Source organism: Caretta caretta, chromosome 5 (assembly GCF_965140235.1).
Source record: "Caretta caretta isolate rCarCar2 chromosome 5, rCarCar1.hap1, whole genome shotgun sequence".
NCBI classification, from domain to species: Eukaryota; Metazoa; Chordata; order Testudines; family Cheloniidae; genus Caretta; species Caretta caretta.
The window spans coordinates 66,660,082-66,685,842 of NC_134210.1; the positions used below are offsets into that span (position 1 = coordinate 66,660,082).

Genomic DNA, 25,761 nt, shown 5'->3' on the forward strand with positions numbered 1-25,761 from the left:
TTCAAAAATGTGTCTTCTCTTCATTACATTTAGATTTGGTATATTTAAGTTACCTAACATTTTTGATGATACATTACTTATATATGCAGCATTCCTTAATGCCTCCAATTTTAGAAAACACTATTTTGTATTTAGATGAAATGTCACTAATTCTTGTGTCTTTTTTGTTTAGTTTAATCTACTTGTCTTCTGAAGTCTCTACACAAATTTGCACTGACCAAAGAAGCCAATCAACTGCAATCTTGTTTGCTGTCTACCAGTCAACAAGTCTGTGACTGTTTATAACAGTATCTAATATTTAGGCTTATGGAGCACCCCCATTTGTTGCAAACACAATATTGCAAAAGGTCTTTAAAATAATTTTTGGACAATACATTAGTGGGTTGACAGGATCCACATAAGATTGCTGGCTCAAACTCTAGCATAAGCAACACTAATCACGTAAGATATAAAAAGCATTACACACCTAGCTTCTAATGAATGTACTACCAGCATGTGATACCTGTTGCTAATAGAGCTTCTAGAATTAAATGCTAACATTGTTGCTAAAATTTAATGCCAAGTGTTCCTTGGGCTGGGGGGAGTGACGAACAGCCAAAGTGAGGGGGAGCGTGGAAAAGGGAAAGTGAGGAAGGTATAGAACAAGAAAGAGGAAACGAGAGAAAAAGGAAAAACAAACAACTAAACTGCAGGTAAACAAAGAGGAAAAGAATCTCAGTCACAGCAGGCATAATCAGCGGAGTTGTCACAACTTACACCAGGGCTGATTTTAACCTAATGTCTCAAACAAAAATAGTAGATCCAGAAGAGCTCAGACAAGTGCTGGAAAATAAAAGGAGTGATAGCGAAGGGCAGAATAATAACCTGATTATAAAAAAACTTCAAAATGATACTTTAATGTTGACTTTTTTGTTTGGGGTAATCAGTGGGTCACTGTCCCATTCCAACAAATTTCTGAAAAGAATCACTGAGTACAAGTATATCTTAGGAGTCAAAGGACTAAGAAACTCAGAAATTACTGTAGTCACACACTTTACTAAATGACCAATTATTTTTAATTTATTTACGTTAGCAGTCACTGGAAACAGTAATTTAACACAAAGAACTCAGTTCCTTGAATTTAAAGGTGAGCATTCATTCCAATCCAGTGCTTTATCAACTGGTATGCAATAGCTTGACGCGGTGGCACAAAGAAAGAACGCTGGTTTCCTTTAATGAGAACGTCCACGACCTGCAATACATACAGATTTTGTTTTGGTAAATTAATCTTATAAACACATGCAATCTATCATGAACGTAGGAATTTCCATACAGGAGTGATCTAGTGGTCTTCTCCAAGTCCAGTATCATTTCTCTGACTGAGGCCATTACCAGATGCATCAGAGGAAGGTGCAAGAAACAAGAGGAAAGGCTTTTTAACCCATCAGGTAGCAAGTGAATTATGTCCTAAAGCCTGCAAGCTTATTATTCTAAAGTAACTGTGTACACTCTCACTAACCATATAAATGTCTAATCTTTTTGTGTAGCTGATTGCTAGGGCAGGAATCACAAGATTCCTGGTGTTACATTATCTTACAAGTTCTTTTTCTTTGTGTGTGAACAAGCTTCCAGTTTCGGAAGAAAATGTTGTGTTGTTTATTTTTCTGATACATATTTTTGGGGAGCTGTGGTAAGCAGTAATGGAATTTACTAATTAAATTCTTGAGGCAGAGTTGCTCCTGAAGAGCAGGTCTTGGTGTCTGCCTGAAATCCCTACAAAAAGGGATTACCCCACATGCTGTTTATGACATCTGTGTTTAAAACCTGCACATATTGTTTAAAATAAACAAGTTGCTCTAAGAATATACCCAGACTCTACGCCAGTGATTTCTTCTTTAATGGGAAACTGACTTTCAAAGTCCCAACATTTGCTACTGCTTGGAAAGATGGGTGACCCTATTAAGATCTTGGCCTAACGGTCCCTCGGGGCAATGAACTGCAGAGATTATATGGTGTGTTTATTAAAAGCATTTCCTTTTATCAATTTTAAAATTGCTGTCTATTTTTATGAATGGCTCCCTTGGTTTTGTATTATGAAAAACAGTAAAGAGGTGCTCCTAATTTACTTTCTCTATATCATTCATTAATTTATACCTCTATCGTGACCTCTCTTATTTGTATTTTCCTTAAACTGAACAATCCTTTTCAATCTTTCCTCACATGGAAGTCTTTTTGTTCTTCTAACCACTTCCATTGCTTGTCTTAGGATCACTTTCTATTCTGTTGTATCTTTTTTCTGGTGGAATGGCAGAACTTGAACACAGTCCAGTTGAGGGTGCATCTTTGATATATACCTATAGTGGCATTATAATATTTTTATTATTATTTTCTATTTCATTTTTTCTTCTACCATTTGGAGTGTGGGGCATTGACCTCCGATGAGGACTGAAGATATTTACACTGAATTCTCTGCAACAATGCCTTGGTCTTTTACAACGTGGTCACATTTAATTTAAAACCCAGAAATGTGTACATTAGGTAAAATTACTCCTCCCAATGTGCATTACCTTGCAATTACAGTAAGACATTCACATAGGACCATCACCTTATAAAATTGTGATTTACATGCTATGAACATATTTACACTATTTTAAAACTAGTTTCTGGTAGACTCTTTATAATTAAGGATAAGCTATTGTCATGGAAGTCATGGATTCTGTGACTTTCAGAAACTTCTGTGACATTTTCTGCTTCAGCCCCGTGCCCTAGGGTGGCGGGGGCCCCGGAGCTGTCAGCCCTCCCCCCCCCCATTATTTTTAGTAAAAGGTCACTGTTTACTTTTACTAAAAATAATTGTGACCAAAATTTTAACTTCATTTATAATACACAAATCTCTTACAACATGTAAAGCCAAATTCAGAACTGGTGTAAGGCTGTGAAACTTCACTGAAAGTTTACATTTGCCCCATAATCTTTCAATCATCTTTTGAGAAACCTCTACTGTATTTAAAGTATCCAGTTCATCCTACTTTCTGCTTTATGAAAATAAAATATGAGTCAGCAGTGTGCCCTTGTTGCCAAGAAGGCCAATGGCATTTTGGGATGTATAAGTAGGGGCATAGCGAGCAGATCGAGGGACGTGATCGTTCCCCTCTATTCGACATTGGTGAGGCCTCATCTGGAGTACTGTGTCCAGTTTTGGGCCCCACACTTCAAGAAGGATGTGGATAAATTGGAGAGAGTTCAGCGAAGGGCAACAAAAATGATTAGGGGTCTGGAACATATGAGTTATGAGGAGAGGCTGAGGGAGCTGGGATTGTTTAGCCTGCAGAAGAGAAGAATGAGGGGGGATTTGATAGCTGTTTTCAACTACCTGAAAGGGGGTTCCAAAGAGGATGGCTCTAGACTGTTCTCAATGGTATCAGATGACAGAAGGAGGAGTAATGGTCTCAAGTTACAGTGGGGGAGGTTTAGATTGGATATTAGGAAAAACTTTTTCACTATGAGGGTGGTGAAACACTGGAATGCGTTACCTAGGGAGGTGGTAGAATCTCCTTCCTTAGAGGTTTTTAAGGTCAGGCTTGACAAAGCCCTGGCTGGGATGATTTAACTGGGAATTGGTCCTGCAGGGGGTTGGACTAGATGACCTTCTGGGGTCCCTTCCAACCCTTATATTCTATGATTCTATGATTCTATGAATTGGCAAACAGATACCTGAAGTTAGGCTTCTAAATAAAAGTGACCTAAATAAAAGATTTTCAAAGGTGCTGAGCACCTGCACCTCCCCTTGACTTTCATAAAATTTGTGGGAGCTCAGCACTTCTGAAAATCAGGCTACTCTTATTCAGTGCCTACATACAGGTTTAGGAACCTAATTTTAGACACTCCCTTTTGAAAAATCTGAAAATAAATTATTCTCCATTTCCATTACAAATTTAGACAGAGAAACAAAAAAAAGTAATGCACAGGTAGGCTAGGTTTAGGCCCTATGTATCGTACAATTCTAATTTACTGAACTCTGATAACCCTAACTTGCCTATTCACTAAACTACAGCATGTTGCCTTGTAAAAATGGAGGTTCACATAGGATTTCAGTACATGGGGAGTGGAGCTGCATGCTTCACTCCTGCACAAATTACGTCATACAGAAGACTGAAACCAGCAAGGAAATTTACAGTCTAAAGACAGGAGAATCGCAATATAATAAACTTCTGATTATTCAAACTGAAATGCAGATGAGTAGGTGATTCAGATAACTGGGGTACTCCTGTATTACTCAGACTGAACTGGATGCATACATGTGTTTTTCAATAAACTTTATTTTAATTTCTATCATGACCATACAGGATACAGCCCCCCCCAAAAAAGTCCTGTTTTAATATGCTAATAAAATGCACACCTGCATAGTATATAAATGCTGCACTGATGCTACACACTAACTCCTCTTTCCTTCAGATAGTGAAGAATTCTGTAATAAAAACAGTGCAGGGATCTGTAAGAGATGGAAGTGAAAGCAATATGAAGGTGGAAAAGAATGCACATATCTTTCCCCATAATTTATTTCCATGCTTTTAAGGTTTTAGGTGGAAGGATATGGCCTGATGCCATCTTCACTGTTGCTGAATGTAGTTTTTGTTTGTTACTTATACAAAATGTATAGAGACACATTTGCTTCACTTATATAAGACATTAAGGACCCTACTGCAGTTTGAAGTATATAAAGTACATATAAGAATGTAAATGTTAACCGACAGAAAAGGTGGGGGAAGGAATTGAGCAACAACAACAAAAAAGCCTTGTGTAATTTGTCTTATAGTTATGCTTAAAATTCCATCCATTGTGTTTTTTATTAGTTTTCTAGTTTTACCCATTTAGACTCTGATCCTGGAGTGTGCTGCACAGTACACAGGGCATGCCCATGCACAGTGAACTGGATGACTGGGGCCTACAACTGTATGAAAAATATATGTAAAAAAATAACAAATCCTCTTTTTTAATCTCTTAAAAAATAGTACAAGTATTTCTAAAAAAAAAATTTTTTTTTAGAAAAAGCTCAAAAATGAATGCTACTTAACCGTTCTCTAATCTAGATCCAAACAAAACTCAAGGAAGTAAATAGAAAGGTACTAGAATAACTAACAATAAATACTGCCCCAAGAGAAGGACTGAATAGTTAAGAATGGCAAGAATGTCTTCAAATGGGCTTGCAGTGGGCAGAGCATTCATCACGCAGTCTTTTATGAGTAGCTATCTTTCTCTGGCTATGTGTAATTTACAATTACAATGTAATCACTGTATGATGTGGTGCGTATAAACACCTATTCAACTTGCTGAAAAAGAGCGCATCCCTATTGTATACCAGAACCGATACAGTCACAGAACAATCAATGAGAGAAAGAAATTAAATTGAACTTTACCTGTTCTCTAGTAAACCAACGGGCATCCTCTATTTCATTCTTGTCAACTCTTATTTCTGTAGACACTGCAACAGCTAAGCAACCAATCATTAGGGAGGAGGGCATTGGCCATGGTTGACAAGAGACATACTGAACATGGCCAATTTTGACTCCACTCTCCTCCTCTACTTCTCTTCGAACAGCATCTTCTATTGTTTCCCCTAATCAAACAGGGCAAAGAACAAGCATCTGATGAAAATTCTCCAAGCAAGGATTACATTCTGTGCTTTGAACTGACTCAAAAGATTTAAAATTGCCTTGAACAATTATCTACAGGCATCCAGTTCCCAGGGTAGCACACAGATCTGAAGTATGAGAATCAGCAGTGTAATAAAAGAAAGGCAGGCACCAAAGCAACATTTTCAAAATGAATAAAAATAAAATAAAATAAATACTATAAAAATATCAGAATACCAGCATCATAATGTATATTTCCTATGTAAAGCTACCATTAGTCCTTGAAATTGCTATGTGAAATGTACAGAAAATTTAACACACTTTACCTCAAATTAACTTTGAAACAAATAATCGTTTTCTCACTATAACAGGTAAATAATTTTGTTAACTTTAACTTAAGGTTTGTACTAGGACTATAATAGTGTGGAATGTTACAGTTTAAAAATTAACAAAGCCTTTCGAAGTATGACAATCAACAGTAAAAAGATGGTAGTTATTCAAATACACTCAAACTGATGCCTACATTACCCACTCTGACACATTCTTCCTCTCTTCAAGGAGCCTCCTTTGCACCTCACAATATAAAGAAACACAAAACAGACACTAAATTCCTCTAACTCAAATTATAATGGAAAACTTTAACTCGACCCTCAGGAACATTCATATTTATATACTGTGGGCATACGTGCACTGGATAAGTTTATAATATATTATTTGTACATGGGAAATGGCTGAAGTCAGTTACATTTTTCCTTAATTTTCCTACCTTCTGGCCCTTATTTTTGAAAATCTTGGCCTACATTCTTTAGGATTCTAGTACCCTACATATTTCCCATAAAAGAAGAAGCTTTGTTCATCAAAGGATGAGCTGTCAGGTAAGACTAAAACATGAATAAATGTCACCTTTATCTTGGAAGATCTCTAGCATAAAGAAATACACCATTCTTCTGCCAAACTGAATGGTGACTAGTACCCCTTGGTACAGTAATATGAAACTCAGAATTCTAGCGCTATTATATCCTGACAGTGCCTCTTGCTACTTTTCTTTTGTGGATAATATCCAATTATTTTCTTCCATCTTTGCTTTAGATATGCAAGTGACATCTTCCCTGGCCGAATTAAATTACAACATAGGCATTACTGTTACATGAGATAACTCCTAACCTGTTCCTTAAATTCTGTGGTCAAAGGCTCCTTAAAGTAGATAATCCATGCATCAACATAGTGCCTTATCTACAGATATTTCCAAAATTCCCTTCTCTGAAGTTTAAACTGGATCTGCAGTCATTGGAATTTCTCTCAGGCAGATCTTAATATACTGTGCATCTTTTATGTTTTCTATTCTGACTAGTAAGAGACTAGCCCATTAATGCAGAAGGTTGAGTTCAACCAACTAGGCGCTTAGCTGCCAGATAACAGGCTGTTCTTTCATAATTTATGTTTGTTCTCCAACACTTGATTGTTATAAGGTTTCTCAAGTAAATAAATAGCTCACGGGTGAACCTGGAAGAGTTGGGAAGCTCATTGGTTGTTTATCCAAACTAGCCAAATCTCTTTGATAAGCAAAACTGGTATGAAGATAGCATGAAAATATGCTGGCTCATGAGATTTCCAATAATACAGTCTTTAATTCAGCCTGGAAATACTCTGATAACAGGTGTCCTTGTATTTCAGAACTTTATGTCCACTCAAAATGAAAAAGTGCAAAGAGATACGACAATGAAAAATACAAGGGAAGGTGGAACAAGTGAGGAAGTGAAAAAAAAAATCCAACCTTTTTCTACCTCTAAAATAATATTTGAGTCAATTCTTATTTTATCTGAACCAGTTCATTCAACTACATAGCAGAAGTCAGTCACACAGATAATTTTTGGACCTAGCTATGCATTATGGTCTCTTTAGTGAATAAGATGCATTAGAGTAAGTGTTTCATGAAATAATTTTTACTCCTTTTTTCCAAAACAAAGAAAAGTCAATACAAAAAACTATGTTTAAATCATAGTTGTAGATAGTGACAAAAAAACAAGTAATTCAATATTAAGCCTTAATCTCTGTCCTTAACATGCGCAGCCAAGTGCCCTCCTTCTCCCCTGCTGTTCATTTGTACCAAAACCTCATAGTAGTGAATGAGTACAGTTTATTTGTACTAAATTCTCTAGACAATAAAGGAAAAGAGATTTCAGCTGAAAGGGATGCCAACAAACTGAAAATCTCATTTCTGTTTGAAAATTTTGTACCCACTATAATTATGTTACTGCCTGAGACTATTATTGCTGAAAACAGCTAGCAGAAAAAAGTATCTTCACTTTACCTTGTGCATTTTACAAAGCTTTTTGAACTTTCACTTTTCCTCTGCACAGTCATTTACGCCTTGATCCTGCAAAAACTTAAGCACATGCTAAATTTTAAGCATGAGTAGTCCTGCTGAGTTCAATTTCAGTTTCTTCCTGGCCAAAAGTATTCTCATAAATACCATGAGGGGGAATAGAAAAAAATCCTTATATAGATGCGTAAAGATTTTTTTTTTTAACTTAGGGCATGGGATGCTCTATCATAAAATGGAATTTTTTGAAATTAACCTTAAAAAATATTCAAGTTGACACATGTTCCTTAAAAAAACCCAACTGTCAATATGTAAGGTGTGTGGAATGTTTATTATAAAACACACCTAATAGATAATATACACATTTAGTTGACCTAATGTAGACCAAACTTCTGACATTCTTTTCAAAGTACAGTGCTATTTAAAATCAATTTGCAGGAAAATCCTTTTGAAAAGCTCCAGGCAATTTCAAGTGTAAGCTGGGATAGAAATATAAAATGAATTGACATTAAAGTCATGAAAAAAAATCTCACCAGGCTCTACAAATCCAGCAAGGCAGGTAAACATGCCAGGAGGAAACCTCTTCTGCCTGCCTAAAAGGCACTGGTTCCCATCTGGATGAACGACTTGCATTATCACTGCAGGATCTGGAATGCACATGAAAGAAATATATTTAAACTTTTTTGGGGCTCAAAATATAGTAACAAATTGCACGCATGTATAATCCTTTGTTCAATATTCATGGTGTAAATACAGATTTAGTGTATTTAAGAGCTTGAAATTCCAATTCCGTAGATGCCTCAATGCAGGTATTATCAAGATGTGTTTTTTAACGAGATCTCTATTCACCTATTTTTGTAATATACATGCCTAATAGGTGTACTTATCTAGCCCAGGCTTGAGAGCCAGGATATAAATTACCTGCAACTGCATGCAATTTCTTGAAATACCCACAGCTTTAACCTAGTTACACATCCAACAGAAAGCAACAATTTCAGCAGCAAGGATGATAAGCCATCACCTCTTCCTCAGTCACAGATCTGTGGGATGTATTTCCAAATGAAAAGTACTATAAAAGAGCTAGATATTATTATTATAATGATCTAAATGTTGTCATGTTTTTTCATTTTTACCCTTTTATTTCCTTCTCTTGGTTTCTAGTTCTCATTTTCTCCTTTGGATTTTATCCATTTCCCTCTCCTCTTCCTTTTTGTGTCTTTTTCCTTCTTTTAATTTTCTGTTTTATTTTCTCCACTTTCCATCAATCATATCTACATTGAGCCTCTCCCCTTTTTCTATACCAGTCTTCAGTCATCTCTTTCCCTTCTTGGTTGCCTCTCCCTGATTTAACCATCCTAAAATCTATGTTTTCTTTTTGCCTTCCCTTTCTCTCTCTCTGCCTTGGTATTCATCCTACTTGCTTTATCTTCCCTGCCTCACTGATCCTCCTTCTTGTATTTTCCTCTCTGTTAGAATGACTGATTTATCAAACTCATTAGGCAAATGCTTCTCAAAGATTGGTGCCTTATTCAAAAAGTACCTGCCATGGAGCACATGACAGAATTTCAAGTCCTGCTGGCTGCCAGTTTTATTAGAAAAAGGTATCACCATCAAATGCTGGCTCAGCAATCTTTCATTTTATCTTACTCCTTTTCTTAGTGTGTCGTGTTGTAGACTGTAAAGAAAAAATTACTAATGATTTTAGTAAGTTGCACAGTCCACAGAGGACAAGAGACGAGTGGAGCAGGTAGGAGTAACAAAAAGGTGAAGCAACAGACAAAAAGCAAGAGAGAAGGGCCAGACATACAACATACTATGATTGGGAGGGACATACTACAGAGTGAGGGGAAAGGAAAAGAGGTCAAAGGGTGAAGATACAAGAAAAAAGATGGGGAGACAATGAAATGAGAGGAAAGATGCAGTAACTCAAGCTTTTGAAAGGCTAAGGAGAGGAAGGATGGTCCAGTGATTAAGACAGGAACTTAGGAGACTACAGTTCAAGTCCCTGCTCTACCACAGACTTCTTGTGTGATTTTGGGCAAGTCACTTTGCTTCAATGTGCCTTAGTTCTCTACCAGCAAAACAGGGATAACAGTACTTCCTTCCTTTAAGGGTGTTGTGAGGATTTAAAAACTCTGAGGTGCTTAGATTCTAAGGTAATGAGGGCCATTTAACTAACTTAAATGGATTTAAAAAAAGCATAGATTTCAAGAAAATAAATGTGGAAAATATATTATCCATACGGTAAAGGGCCAAGGGGGAAAGAGAGAGACTAAGAAGGAAAGACAGGAAAAATATGATGACAAGGCATAGGTAGAAAAGCTGTTTACTTGTTTAATTTATTCATGTTACTTCAAATGTTTTATATTTCCCTGGCAAAGAGTCCAGAACTCTGTAACTGGAGAGAAAGGATAGAATTCTCTCATTTGTTACCTATGGGCACATATCTTTTTACATGACAAGGGTTCAGGAGCAGGCAATTTCCCCCCTGAATTTTACCTGTTTGTTACAAAAGCTTGCTACTTAAAATAGTTTTTTTAGTCTTTGAAGTAAGTATCCTCTCTATTGCACAGCTGTCCCTATTCTAGTTCACAGTACAGATCTAAATATCTTTTTACAATAAAATGAAATAACTACCTTTTGTACAATATGTACGACATTCAGAATGCCAAGCAAAACAATTCTATAAATTAACCTTTACAGTAAAAAGACGCTAGATTCTGGATTTTGGCACAAGCTTAAGACAACAAATTCTCAAACAACTTTCCAAGTGCAGATGTTACATGGATAACAAAAGAAAAGATTCTAGTTCTATGAGATCTCTTGCCAGGGTCACCATTTATCATGGATTTTCTAGAACTGTTGCAGTTCTTCTGGGGCAAGCCTTTACACACTAACTGCAGAATCATTTTACTGTCTTAAAAATTATTTAAGACTGTAAGATGTAAGCACATTGTGATGCCACACTGTAATATTTTCTGTATTAGAGTAGCACCTAGAGGCTGTGGCCTTTTGTATGAGGCACTGAACAAGTATATAATACAAAGACAGCCCCTGCCTTGAAGGGTTTACAATCTAAGTACCAGACCACAGACAACAGGTGGATAAAACAAACAGATGGCACAAGGAAATAATAGCATGAAACAAAAGCATTAAAAAGAGTGTTGGCAGCAATAACAGTCGCCTAAGCACTGTAGAACTTTTTTTGTAAACAAAATGGCAGATGAATTTTTAGAAAGATCTGAAGAAGGATGATGAGGTGGCTTTGTGGATATCTATGGCAAGCCTTTCTTATGATGAAAGACAGCATGAGAGAAAGCATGAAGGTGCTTGCTGGAAAATTTAAAAAAATGGGACAACCAAAACTGGCATCTTTTGCAGAATGAAGGCTTGAGTCAATGTCCCTATATCATCTAACAGAAGACAGGTTGGGCAGGGTTAGGTCATTAAGGCCCTTAAAAGTAAAGACAACTAGATTATGACTGATGCAGTGGAGAAAGGGGAGCCAGTGGAGGAACACAGAGAGATGCGTGACGGTGGTCAAAACAATGTCCCAGAAAAATGATTGTTGCACCATCATTTGGATTGGACGTAAGTGGGGATAGATAGGATTTGTCAAAGCCAGAGGGAAGGAGGATGCAATAATCAAGACCTGGGATGATGAGGGCTTGGATGCTTGTGGATGAAGAGGAGAATGTTAATAATGTTATGTTAATAATTTGCTTACATTGTTGTAACATAGGATTTCTAGTGCCCTGCATTGAAACACAAGAGGCTGAAGTTGAATTAAAACTTTTTTTTTTGTCATGCACAACTCAAAGGTAGAGAAGCTTGGACTACTTTATCTTGAATAAAACTGACAGAGTGAGGTCTGGCGAGATAGTTAAAAAAAAGAGTTGGAGGGACTGAGTGAAGAGGATTGGAGAATTAAAAGGGATTAAGATACATGAATACAGTGAAGTAAGTGGTGAATAATAATATAATGTGAATAAGATAACGGAGCAAACAAAAATCAAATAATCAATTTGTAAGCACCTAGAAGATAATCAGCTAAGTAACAGGCAACACGGATTTGTCAAGAACAAATCACGTTAAACCAACCTAACATTTTTCTTTGACAGGGTAACAAGCCTCGTGGATGGGGGGGGGGGTAGCAATAGATGTGATATATCGTGACTTTAGTAAGGCTTTTGATACCTTTCTGATGCTGTATGATTGAATATGACCATATATACCACTGTTATGCATTTGCAACAAATCTTGTACAAAGTATATCATTTAAGGTGTCAATGCAGAAGTTATGATTTGCTAAATAAGATTATCCTGTTTAAATCCATGTGAAGTTATGAATATTGGCTATGTATCTCTTTCTCAAATGTGTTTGCTCCTGGTGTAACAACAACAAGGTAGCTTACATTCACTCTCACCAGCCCATTGTGAGTGGACTAGTCAAGCTTGATGGCCCATAAGGGACACTTCACTCTAACAGTGGGCCACAGAAGAAACTCATTGCGCACAATAAGCCTTCCTGAGGATACCTCAGCAAGTATATGGGTAATGGCTACCCATGTGAGTCATCAAAGCAGGTAAGGATATGTGATATGCTCATGTGACTCTGGATTCCATTCTGAGCCAGTAACTTTCCAGGCATATGGCAAAGAATGTAAAAGACCCCTGAGGTATCTCCATTTTTCCTTTCCTACCCTGATTCTCTGGAGTATGGACTTACAACAAAACAGAGCATTTTAAACTATGGACTGAGGACTTTCCAATCTTTTGGAAGTTAGCAGGGAGACTTTACAAACTAGCAGTCTATTCCATTCACTGCTACAAACATAATAAAAGGACTTTGCAACTATTTGTATGTATATGATCTATTAACCATTTTTAACTCTCTTCTTTTTTTCTTTTATTAATAAACCCTTAGATTTTAGTTACTAAAGCATTGGCAATAGAGGACTCTATATGTGATTAAATTGATTTTCAGTAACCATTCATCATAGAGGCCAGTGTCTGGGTGGTAAGACAATGGCTGGAATGCCTAAGGAGACTGCATCTTTGACTTCCTGTTAACAAACGTGGTGAGACAGAAGTTTACTTTTGTTACTGGCGTGGTATAAGAATAGAATAACCACCAGTTTGGGGTTAGTCTACCCTATTTCTCAGCAGTTTGTCCTGAACCTGGTATTCTCAGCTGTGACCCACTGAAGCATGCTGACAACTGTCTCATCTGACCTTCTCATTAACAAACTAGAGAAATATAGCTTACACAAACCTACTATAAGGTGGGCGCACAACTGACTGGAAAACTGTACTCAGAGAGTAGTTATCAGTGGTTCATAATCAAGCTGGAAGGAAATATTGTGTTGGGTCCGGCAGGGATCTGTCCTGGATCTGGTTCTAGTCAATTTTTTCAGAAATGATTTGGATAATGGCACAGAGAGTATACTTATAAAGTTTGTGGATGACACCAAGCTGGGAGGGGCTCGAGGACTGGAATAAGAAATGGTCTGAAATAAATAAGATGAAATTCAATAAGGACAAATGCAAAGTATTGCTGTTAGGAAAGAATACTCAGTTGCACAAATACCAAACGGGAAATGACTGGCTAAAGAGTACTGCAGAAAACGATCTGGGGGCTATAGTGGATCACAAACTAAATGAGAGTCAAAAATGTAATACTGTTGAAAATAAAGCAAACATCATTCTGTGATGTATAGCAGGAGTGCTGTAAGAAACACATTAGAAGTAATTTTTTCCCCTCTGCTCAACAGATAAGTCCTCAACAGGAGTAGTGTGTCTGGTTCTGAGCACGCTTTGGGAAAGATGTGGACAAACTGGAAAAAGTCCACAGAAGAATACCAAAAATGATTAAAGGTGTAGAAACCACGACCTACGAGGCAAGATTGAAAAAGCTGGGTTTGTTTAATCCGGGGAAGAGAAGACTGAGGAGGGCACATAAGAAGTCTCAAATAGGTAAAAGAATGGTATAAAGAGAAAGGTGATAAATTGTTCTTCTAATCCATTAAGGGCAGGACAAGAAGTATGGGTTTAAATTGCAACACAGAAGATTTAAATGAGACATTAGGAAAAATTTCCTAACTGTAAGGGCAGGTAAGCACCGAACAAATTACGTAAGGAGCTTGTGGAATCTCTATCATTGGAGGTTTTAAAGAACAAAGTTAGACAAACAACTATAAGGGATAGTCTAGATCAGTGGTTCCCAAACTTGTTCCACCGCTTGTGCAGGGAAAGCCCCTCGCGGGCCGCATCGGTTTATCTGCCGCATCCGCAGGTTTGGCCGATCGTTGCTCCAGGCCAATGGGAGCTGCTGGAAGCAGCGGCCAGTATGTCCCTCGGCTCGCGCTGCTTCCAGCAGCTCCCATTGGCCTGGAGCAGCAAACCGCAGCCACTGGGAGCCGCGATCGGCCAAACCTGTGGACGCAGCAGGTAAACAAACCAACGCGGCCTGCCAGGGGCTTTCCCTGCATGAGCGGTGGAACAAGTTTGGGAACCACTGGTCTAGATAATACTTAATCCTGCCTCAATGCAGGGATTGGACTAGATGGATTCTATGATATAAGCCAGTTTTCTTCAGTCAATTGTTTATTTTTATGATATTCTTACCAACTCTTGGGTACGATGTATTGTGAACACCTTGAAGACTGGAACAATCTTCTTTTAAGCAGGTCGTCTTGTAGCCTCCTTCTTCAATCTTGGTTGCACTGCCACATGTTGGGCAGAATTGGTATCGGTTATGCCATGCTAGAAGAGATCTAGCCTGGGCTACTATTCCTTTAAAAGAATGCACCAAAATGATAGAATCACATAAAATCAATTTACAAGTCTTCTAATCTTTTAAAATATATAGCACAACAAGAAAATTCTCGTAATTCAACAGGAAAATCAAACTAAAACCACCGTTTAAAATGTCCTCTTGATAATCTCATATTGTTCAAATTCCCTTATCTATTTTCCCTAACTATGTTAATTTAAGAGCTGCATTGTCCTGAACTCTGTGCAGTCATTTACACTAGTGCAGGACATAACAATTTCAGGGTAACTGTATTCCCTCTCCCATGGTCTCTAGATAGCACCCATTATAGGTTTCAGCGCCTAGCAAGCACCTCTTCTCGGGGGAGTCCCGTGTCTCTCTCCTTCCTGACCAGGAGTTTTAAGACTGCACAGCAACCTGCCTTACACTGCAATATCCCAAGCAAGCCAGTCTGCCTAAAGGCCATTGCCTTTGCTTTGCTGTCTCTCCAAGTGCTATAAACAGTGTATTTATAGCTAGCAGCTACAAATTATAACAGATTTTTCTAGGCAAGCACATTTATTCTCAAGGTAAAAGCATTACAGAGAAAACAAAGAAAACATTAAACATACTAGGGAGTCACCAATCAGTCTTATGGGGCCCTAGCAGGCCAGACTTTCTAATCCTTCTGAAAGGGTTGGGGCCCATCTTGGATAGAAGGTCCTGCCTGTTTGCTGGTTCAGAAAGATGGTCCTGAGTTAATTTAAACTCAGTCTTTTTATATTAAAAGCTCTTTCTTTGTCTGTTGGTTTCTGGAAAACCCAGTCTAAACCAGTATATGAAAGCCTTCCCAGAAGGCAGTACTTCTCTGGGGGGTATTTATCATTAAGTGATTCACCTTAATCACCCCCTATTGTTTTTAGTTCCTGGTGGAGCAGTAGGGAACCATCCCCACTTAGAGGTAAATAAAATCCCTGGGCCAGTGTTACAAAAACCACTCATACACTTAACACAACATGTTCCCCACAGATATTGCATACAGTTACAATATTATTGCCTGGTTTTGCAGACATTAGTATCTTTCAACTGTGTATGCAAATTTTTATAAAACCAGTTGTAGCTAGTGAAAAAATCAGGTCATAGACTTTTAATTAAAACCCCTGGAAACAATGGAATTTGCCTGTACTAGTTGGCTCTCTTTTTTTAATTCAATCGTTCTATAAAAAACATTGTACCTTTTATGTGAGGATCTCAAGACATACTTCAAACAATTAAACAACAAAACTCTATGTGGAAGATACATATTATTACAGCTTATTATGGGCATCACGGAGGCACACAAATTGGGTAAGGATTTGCTGAAGATCATGCAACTAATCAGAAGGAGAGGGGAAAATAGGAGCCAATACAGGAGCCCTTCCATGGCCCTGCTCCCACTTCCCATCCACTCTTTTCTGATTAGACAATTGCTAAAAGTTACATTTTGGACACCTTACCAGCTTCTTTTTCAGGCAACTGCAGCAGTGCAGGCATGGGAGGATGAAGAAAATAACAGTCTTCATGCTTCTGTTTAAACTGTTCAGCAAAGGTAGCATTTATGCTTAGGGCAAACCAAGCAACCAGTCCATCTTCTTCATCTTCCTTCAGAACGCCTCCACTCAGAGTAGCCAACTGAAGTTCTACTCCAAGAAAAATCAAGGTGACTTCTTCAGTCTGGCTCATGTATTCCTTTACATCCTTGTGGCACAGCCTGCAAAGCCTGACTTCAGGCTGCTGGGAACCATCTTCCCCTCCACCCAAAGTGACCAATGGGTTTAAATTTGAGAAAAGGATGTATACGGTGGCTGGATGGTTTTGTTTTGTGTTTAACCATTTAGAATCTGTTCTTTTATCACTCCTTCTATCCAGAAGTGTCCTGCTAAAATAATTTTCATACTCTATTGCATCATTTGGCAGGAAAAAAGGCTTCTGTCCACCCTTAACATTTGCTAGTAAATTAGCTATATGCTTATACCCCCAAAATTTAGCAATGTCTAGTGCAGTCTGGCTTGATTTATTGACAATGGACCTGTCACACCTATAAACAGAAAAGAAAATGATGGTTACCATAGTGACTGTGATTCTGTAAGAGTCTTGCTGGAGCATATTCTCACGGTGAGATACATCCACACTGCCATAGAGCTTTGGGGGCCTTTAGAAAAGTAGTGGCAATTGGGGCCATGTACGTACTCTTTCACAGCACTGAACATTTAGAAATGTGATCATAAAATGACTAAATGGTCCCAATACCTTCATTCTCTCCTGCTAAATTCAACTGTTGGAGTCTTTGATTCCAAGGCCAGAAGGGACCACTATGAATCATTTAGTCTGACTTTCTGTAACAGCCGTGTTAGTCTGTATTCGCAAAAAGAAAAGGAGTACTTGTGGCATCTTAGAGACTAACCAGAGACTAAGACAGAGAACTTCTTCAAAATAATTCCTATAGCATACCTTTTAGAAAAACATCCAAATATTATTTTTAAATTGCCAGGATGGAGAATCCACCATGATCCATGGTAAATTGTTCCAATAGCTAATTACCCTCATTGTTAAAAATGTACACCTTGTTTCCAGTTTGAGTTTGTCTAGCCACTGGATCGTGTTATAACTTTCTCTGGTAGACTGAAAAGCTCATTATCAAATATTTATTCCGCATGTAGGCACTCAGTCAGTAATCAAGTCACCTTGTCACTTTCTCTTTGTGAATCTAAACAGATTGAGCTGCCTGAGTCTATGAAGACAGGTTTTTCTAATCCTTTAATCACTCTTGTGGCTCTTCTCTGAACCCTCTCTAATTTATCAACAACCTTCTTGAACTGGACACAGATTTCCAGCAGTGATCACATCTATGCCCAATACAGAGGTAAAATAACTTCTCTACTCCTACTCGTGTCACAGGACAGTAGGACACTGAAAAAATTCATAAATACCTAATTAACTTTAATGCAATACAACACCAGAAATTAAGGAAGTCTTGGATCAAAACCCAGAAATTGCTCCATGCCTAGAGAGAACAGATTCCTCTGCAGAAGGGAAAGAACTAAGGCAGGTGGACCACATTGCCCTTTTTTTGCTTTGGCTCCGAATGTTCAATGCTGCAAGAGGGAGCTCATGCAGCTGTAGTGGGCAAAGCATATAATCTGTTTCAGACTAGGAGGAAAAGATTACAAGCATAAATAATATGAAACCATTCCATCTTCCCATACAATTTGACTTGTGAATTTTCCTTTTCCGATTAGAATTACTTGTTCATTGACATGCAACACCAGTTTTCTCAACTGGGAGCTAAGCACATGCCCTACGAATCATCTTGAATAGGGAAAATCTGACCCTCACTTTGTAAAATGCTTCAAGTTTAAAATATTTTCTTATAAAACAATTTTAAAATCACGGAGCAACAGCATGCTGTGAATTCTTATATTGAAAATAGCAGTCTTGGTAAACAGAAGGTTCTGAAATTGAGAACTCAAGAAGTCAGGAAAAGAATGCATTTGTTTTTGTAAATACAAAGCCCGGTGGATTATGGACAACAGCATCACCATAAATTACAAATAACATATGTAGGCTTAAATAATGCAGATTGTCACCTCACGTTACTTTAACAAAGCAGGTTTCAGAGTAACAGCCGTGTTAGTCTGTATTCGCAAAAAGAAAAGGAGTACTTGTGGCACCTTAGAGACTAACCAATTTATTTGAGCATAAGCTCAAATAAATTGGTTAGTCTCTAAGGTGCCACAAGTACTCCTTTTCTTTTTTAAAAAAATAGTAGATATTGGGTCAGATTCACCTGTATGTTCCTACTGCTTTGTGTTTCTCCATGAGCTATTTTCTGTTGGTACTGATGCTTGCTTATAACAATTAGTGGAAAATTTATAGTAAAGATTGGATTGGGAAATATTTTTTTAAACAAATGTAAAAGAAAATGATTTCATCTTGTAATTCTACTTTCTTGAAGCTTCCACCTTTCAGGAATCTCAGTTCTGAGTTTTAGCTCCTTAGCAAGAGACTGACAAAACTTCCCTAACTCTTAAGGTTTTTTACCCTTAAGGGTAATGGGGCAGAGTGAGAGGTAAGCCCCCTACTTATCATGTTTAGCACAAATGCTGCCCCTCTGAATATTTCAATAAACTCCTTTGACTGCTTGGAAAGCAAAGCTCCAGAGAAAAATGTCAATTCAAGATGAAAATATGTGTCCCACAAAAATGAAAATAAAAGTAGAAGAAAAAATACTTTTAGTAGACTTTAAGACCAGAAAGGGCCATTAAGATCATCCAGGCTAACGTACAAGCCAGAGTATTTCATCCCACGAGTCCTGCCTTAAGTTCATTAACTTGTGGCTGAATTTAAGCATCTTTTAGAAAGACATCCAATCTCGATTCAGACTTCAAATGATTGAGAATATACATTCGGGGTAGTCAATTATTTTTTGTTGAGGTCCAAATTTCTTGGTCAAAGTATAGTTAAGGTCTAAACTCCAGAGAAAATAATAAAAATGATAAGTAAATAAAAGGATTTTGGGGACCATTCAAAAGCCTCTGGCGGTCCAGATTTTGGCCCACAGTTCACCTATTGACAACCCTAAGCTACATCCTTTAGTAATCTGTTCCAGTGGTTAATTAGTCTCACTGTTATAAATTTGCCCCATATTTCCAGTTTTATTTTTTCTAGCTTCAAACTTCCAACCATGGGATCTTGTTTTGTCTTTGTCTGTTAGATTAAAGAGCCCCATCTTCTGCCTGTGTAGGCATCTGTAGATTGCGATCAAGTTGCCTCTTACCCTTCTCTTTAATAAGATAATTAGACTGAACTTCCTTGAGGCTCAGTGTAAGGTGTTTTTGTTTGTGTATAATGTTTAAAATAATTCTTGTAGCCTTAAAACTCCCTTTAATTTTTCAGTATCTTTTTTTTGTGGAAACAAAACTGGATACAGAATTCCAGTAGTGGTCTCACCAATGTTTTATACAGATGTAATATCAACTCCTTACTCCTCATTTATATCTCCAAGGATCATATTAGTCCAGGGGTGGGCAAACTACAGCCCGCGGGCCAAATCCGGCCCCTCAGAGCTTTGCATCCGGCCCACAGAATTGCCAGCCCAGCCCCACTCCCGGAAGAGGCTGGCACCGCAGCCCCTGTGGGGGACAGGAGGGCAGAGGGCTCCGCGCGCTGCCCTCGCCTGCAGGTACTGCCCCCCGAAGCTCCCATTGGCTGCAGTTCCCCATTCCTGGCCAATGGGAGCTGCTGGGGCGGTGCCTGCAAGCGAGGGCAGCGCATGCCCTCTGCCCTCCCCCTCCCCCAGGAGCCACAGTGCCATCTGCTTCCGGGAGTGGCGCAGGGCCAGGGCAGGCAGGGAACCTGCCTTCGCCACACTGCCACCCCAGAGCTGCTCCAGGTAAGCAGCGCCGGGTTGGAGCCCACACCCCAAACCCCTCTTGCACCCTGCACTCCAACCCCCTGCTGCACCCCGCACCCCTCCTGCACCCTAACCCCCTGCCCTGCGCCCCTTCCTGCACACCGCACCCCCTCCCGCACCCCAACCCCTTGTCCCAGCCCTACTTTCATGGCCCTGCATGCAATTTTCCCCACTCAAATGTGGCCCTTGGGCCAAAAAGTTTGCCCACCCCTGTATTAGTACCTCTAGCCATAGCAATACACTAGGAGCTCATATTCATTTCATTATCTAACATAAGACGCTAAGTCCTTCTCAGAATCACTGCTTTGCAGAATACAGTCCCATATCCTGTAAATATGATTTGCATTCTTTGTGACTTGATGTGATCTTGCATTTGGCTACATTAAAACACATTGTTTGTCCCCAGCTTATCAATCAATCAATCCAGATCGCTCAGTATTCGTGATCTTGCCTGTCATTTTTTACCTCAAAGAAGGTATCCTCCAAACTCTAAGGCAGGTGTAAGGTTTCCCATCATAAAGCACACATAATCCCACCGCCTGAGGTAATCCAGTAGTAGGAGAGGGTCACAGTACTGGTTCATTTGACAGTCCATGATGGGCAAAGAGGGTGTAATGAGTTAAAAGAAGATGTGGACAGACCACCAGTGAGTTTGGCCAATTTGTGGCTGCCAAAATGGTCCCTTGGGGCTGTGGATAGCTTTGTGCAAATTATAGAAGCCACCAGATGACTTATTTAGCCAGAGACTGGACCAGGTATGGCTGACTCCAGGAATGGGGGGAGCAAAAAGGTGACAAAGTCAACTTTGCTTCCCTCTGCTCTGACACAAAGCACAGCTCAATCACATTAGAAAAATGTATCCCTTACTCAGGCTTTAGTTTTGAGGGTTTTATACTTCATAGCATTCCAGTCCAGCTTTGTGTTGGATTTGCCTGGGATGTCTAAACAAGAGCTTTGAGGCAATCTTTATGTTCCTTCAAAGCTCACAATTTTATTAGCCATATCTAACAGTACTGTGGTTGACTTCAAGGCAGACAACACAACATACGTGGTGGTCAGCCTTTGACATTGGTTTGGTGTGCTGACATGGTATGAAGATACTATGTGTTCTTCCTCTCTTCTTAGAAGCCACACTTAGAAGTAAGGCAGTGGTGCACAGAGATAAGAGTTGAACCAACTGAGACATAAGTGCCAAGTGACAAAACAAAGAAATTCAGCATCAAGTAGTATTAAGATCCTCTAACAAAACGTGTAGCACAGTAGTGTCCTAACTCAGTTGCCAGTGAGAACAGTGCTAGGAGTACTAAGAAATACAAGTAAAAGAAAATACTGCAGAAGTACTGAGGTACTAGTCAACAACTGTGCCAAGAAAAGCACTGAAACAAAATTGTTTGCACTACAATACAAAGGGCAGTGCTGGATTAGAGTTAAGGCTTTGAGGAAAAAAATAAATTTAATAAATCTAAATATTCCAGTTAACATATTCAATTTATACATGCAAGGGGAGGTGTGCAATGGCCAGTTTAGGGCATGGCACATGCTCTACCCTGTTACCACTACTCTCAAGAATGAAAATAACCTTAAGAGATAGGAGAATTCCACCAGTCTGGCATGAGGAACTGACTGAGACCCCAACACAGAAGGTAACTTCAGAGAGGAAAGATGTTCATAAGGATCTGTATATAGTGGTCATTCAGAGACATTAATCAAAGGGGCAGGAAGGGCCTGATTAGATCCTAAGTAAAGGATCCTTTAACTTTCTTACCCTGTTTCAAGAAGAATCTGCACAATCTCAAAGTGTCCATTTCTGGCAGCATACATCAAGGCTGTCCAACCATTCTCAGCAGCTTCATTGATAAGGGATGGAGAATGAGTGCACAGCGCTGTCAACCTGATCTTGTCTCCAGTAGCAGCAAAACTGTGCAGTTGAGAAATCATTTGCTGCATGGGGTTCCTTCCGGTGGTTGTCATTATCTCAGCTATGTTAAAAAAAAACAAACAAAACAGAAATATGTCTGAAATTTGGATTTTATATTATTTAAAAAAGGATAAAGAAAAAATATATAACTTGTAGAACAACAAAACTCACCCACAATGATCACCTTGAAAATGATACAATTGTAACAATGTCATGTGTAGTGTGAAATCCTTAAGAAAATCAATTATATTCAGTGTTGATTAATGTCAAGTAATGTATACTGGAAAATACATTCCAAACTAAACATACAAAATAATGGGGCCCAAATTAGCTGTTACAGCTGAAGAAAGAGATCTTGGAGTCATTGTGGATAATTCTCTGAAAACATCTGCTCAACATGCAGCAGCAAGTCAAAAAAGCTAATAGAATGTTAAGAACCATTAGGAAAGGGATAGATAATAGAGTAAATATCATAACGCCACTATATAAATCCATGGTACGCTCACACCTTGAATATTGCATAAGTTCTGGTTACCTCGTTTCAAAAAAGATATATTAGTATTGGAAAACATACACAGAAGAGCAACAAAAATGATCAGAGGGAATGCAACAGCTTCCGTTTGAACCGAGATTAACGCGACTGGACCTGTTCATTTTAGAAGAGGTGACTAAGTCGGGATATGATAGAGGTCTATAAAATTCTGAATGGTGTGGAGAAAGTGAATATGGAAGTGTTATTTACCCTTTCACATAACACAAGAACTCAGGGTCACTCAATGAAATTAATAGGTAGCACATTTAAAAGAAACATAAGAAAGTACTTCTTCATACAACCCAGTCAACCTGTGGAGCTCACTGCCAGGGGAGGTTGTGAAGGCCAAAAGTATAACTGGTTCAAAAAAGAATTAAGTAAGGAGGAGGATAGATCCATCAGTGGCTATTATCTATGATGGTCAGGGATGCAACCTCATGCTCTGGGTGTCCCTAAGCCTCTAAGTGCCAGAAGCTAGCACTGGATGACATGGGATGGATCACTTGATAAATTGCCCTGTTCTACTCATTTCCTCTGAAGCATCTGGCATCGGCCACTGTTACAAGACAGGATACTGATCTAGATGGACCACTGGTCTGACCAAGCATGGCCATTAATTTCAAATGAAATTGTCGTCACCAAGCAAGTTTCTTTATATCAAAACTCACATGACAAAATATCTTTCCTCACACATTTTCCTCCAGGAAAGAAAACTAGCTTTAGGAGAGGCTTGAAGATACAGTAAATTGAAAGTAAACACTGGTGCTCAAATAACAGACACCATCAAATGCTTATTGACCGTCTTGGAAGCTGAGACAGAAGACACAGCACTGAAAGGCCCAGGCCAGGAGTGACACCCCTGCTGGCACCACAGCCCCAGCAGCTGAGGTGGGAGGTGGAGAGTTGGCTGTGGACTTGACTCCCCCCCTGCCCCCAATCAGGCTGTGAACGTCTGTTGTGGCCAAAGGGGCTGTCCCATGCAGCCAGGGCTGTGGACAGCTCTGCTGGCAGGGGAAGCAGGGCAGGTTGGAGTGCAGGGGGTATTCCAGGAGCCACGCAGCAGGCGGGGGGTGGGGGGGTAAGGGGCGGCCTGGGGACCCACATACGCATGGATGGTGATGGAAATGGAACCATTTCTCTCAGAGGTGGTCCCCTTTATTTAGGTTGTCAGAAAGGCACACTCACAGGTCAGTTTGGAAGCTTGCGCAACCACTGCCTCCTTCTGAACATGCTGGACTTTCAGAGCACTAAATAGCTAATCTAGCAACTCTCACAAGCACTACATTTATTATATATATAGTTTTACAGTCCCAAGAAAAAAAGTAAAGTTTCAGCCTCAGATTTACCAATAAAGAATCTAGATTCTCTACATGTTAAATGAAAATAATAAAGTTCAGAATTGTGTGTAGTCTCTAGTATATACATATATTTTTTAAGAAATACGTTCATTGCCATTTTAAAAGGCTCAATTCAATGACAGCCCACAGAGGATGCTTTCTCCTGGATACCAATTGTGAAGTATAATGGAATAAAATAAACTGCCATGGACCAAGGCTTAGAATCTTAGAACTGGAAGGAACCTCAAAAGGTCATCTAGTCCTGTCCGCTTCACATAGTATGATTCTTACTAATTTCATTTTGCTAGTGTGCCACACAATATGAAGAGAGAGAAAAAGGAATACTCCCAGAAAAAATATACTTGAGATAAACTTTTTACTAAGTCTAAAAAATTTATTTCAAAAACATTAAAGATGGAAATATTGATACATGTACTTTTTCAGGAAAGAGCACAGAATCAAAATTGTGTATCATGATCAACCTCTGTAGATTATGAAAAATATTTCTGGGCACGTTTCTATGGCCTGGTCTGCACTGTGGGTGGGGTGACTAATCTAAGTTATGCAACTTCAGCTAGGTGAATAACTTAGCTGAAGTTGACATACTTAGACCTACTCACCAAGGTGTCTTCACTGCGCTGAGTCAACTGCTGCCACTCCCCCCAGCTCTGCCTCCGCCTCTTGCAGCGCTGGAGTGGAGGGGAGAGCGTGTCGAGACTAGATGCGATAAATCCACCCCCGCTGGATCGATCGCTGGCCGCGGATCTGGCGGGTAGTATAGACATATCCTATAAAATCAGTTTCTATTAAACTGTAGATTTCTCCCGCTTTCACACCTTCCCAGCCCTTTGTACAGGCCAATGAATCGGGAATGGAAGGTGCTAACCCCCCCTTACTCTTACAGATGGAAGACAGGACTTGTGCTTCCTCCCACCAGGGAGGGGCTAGAGCAGGTGGAGAACCACGGGGACAGTCTGTTCCTGGGCCTGCGAGGGCTGCTCTGGAGAGGTGACAGCCGCACCTCCCTGGCGGCAGCTGCCTAACAACTGCTTTTTCAACAGGGCAGGGGAAACCCACGTGCCCGCGCCGCAGCAGCCGCCGCCGCCGGTTTCCCTTCGGCAGTTTCTGGTCTGACAACCGCTGGGGTGTAACCGACCGGCTGCGAGCCCACAGGGGCCCGAGGAGGGGGCGCACCCGGCCTGCAGCGGCGGCTCACAGGAAGGCGGGGCGGGGGCGGGGGCTGGGGGAGGGCAGAGGGGGCTGGTTGGGGGCGCTGGGGACCTGCCCGAGCTGGGCAAGCCCCGGCGCGCTGCCGTTACCGTTTTGGAGGAGGCGGGCGCAGGCGGAAGAGAAACAACCGCTTCCGGTCGGGCGGCACCGAAGCCCCCACACTTCCGGCGGCGCGCGCGGCGGGGCGCTGCTTGCGCCCCGGCCGGCCGGAGGGGGCGTTGCCGAGCCCCCCGCGCCTAGTTGCCCGCGGGCGGCAGGCCCCGGGTCTGTTCAGTCGGAGCTCTGAGTGCAGGACCCGGGTGTGGAAGCTTGGTTGCCCCGAGCCTGGTTTGTGCCGCCCGGCCAGGCCCTGCCGTGCGCCCTGCCAGCTGGCGAGAACACGCCGGCCGAGCGTGGGTAGCGCCTGGCTCAAGCCGGGCTCAGCTCTGCCTTGCCCCGCGCAAGCCGGTACCGGGCACTGAGGCCTGGGTCTGCACAGAAAAACGTCAGAGGAACAGTCCTGTTAGCGGCAAAGCTTCAGTTGGGAGCCTTGGCTCCCCCCCATGCAACGAATGGGGAGAGCTGGGCACCTAATAAATAGGGTTGTCAAGTTTGTTTGGATGT

General features: G+C 40.1%; 1 protein-coding gene across 4 annotated transcripts; it reads right to left on the minus strand.

Moving 5' to 3' along the window:
* Window positions 1-1,032: 1,032 nt before the first annotated feature.
* NUDT12 (nudix hydrolase 12) lies at window positions 1,033-25,315 on the minus strand. 4 transcript variants are annotated; one of them, XM_048850379.2, is made up of 10 exons: window positions 25,248-25,315; window positions 24,549-24,693; window positions 21,907-22,120; window positions 16,186-16,766; window positions 14,563-14,730; window positions 8,469-8,582; window positions 6,145-6,189; window positions 5,397-5,596; window positions 4,379-4,471; window positions 1,144-1,231 (listed from the first exon to the last, which is right to left on the minus strand). In XM_048850379.2, exons 3-9 carry the CDS (start codon window positions 22,110-22,112, stop codon window positions 4,415-4,417), a joined length of 1,371 nt encoding a protein of 456 aa, XP_048706336.1. In that variant the 5' UTR covers window positions 22,113-22,120; window positions 24,549-24,693; window positions 25,248-25,315; the 3' UTR covers window positions 1,144-1,231; window positions 4,379-4,414. The 4 variants fall into 4 exon arrangements, with proteins under 4 accessions (XP_048706332.2, XP_074984702.1, XP_048706336.1 ...); XM_048850375.2 differs by lacking the exon at window positions 4,379-4,471 and having other exon boundaries at window positions 1,033-1,231; XM_075128601.1 differs by lacking the exons at window positions 4,379-4,471; window positions 6,145-6,189 and having other exon boundaries at window positions 1,033-1,231.
* Between the last annotated feature and the right edge of the window lie 446 nt (window positions 25,316-25,761).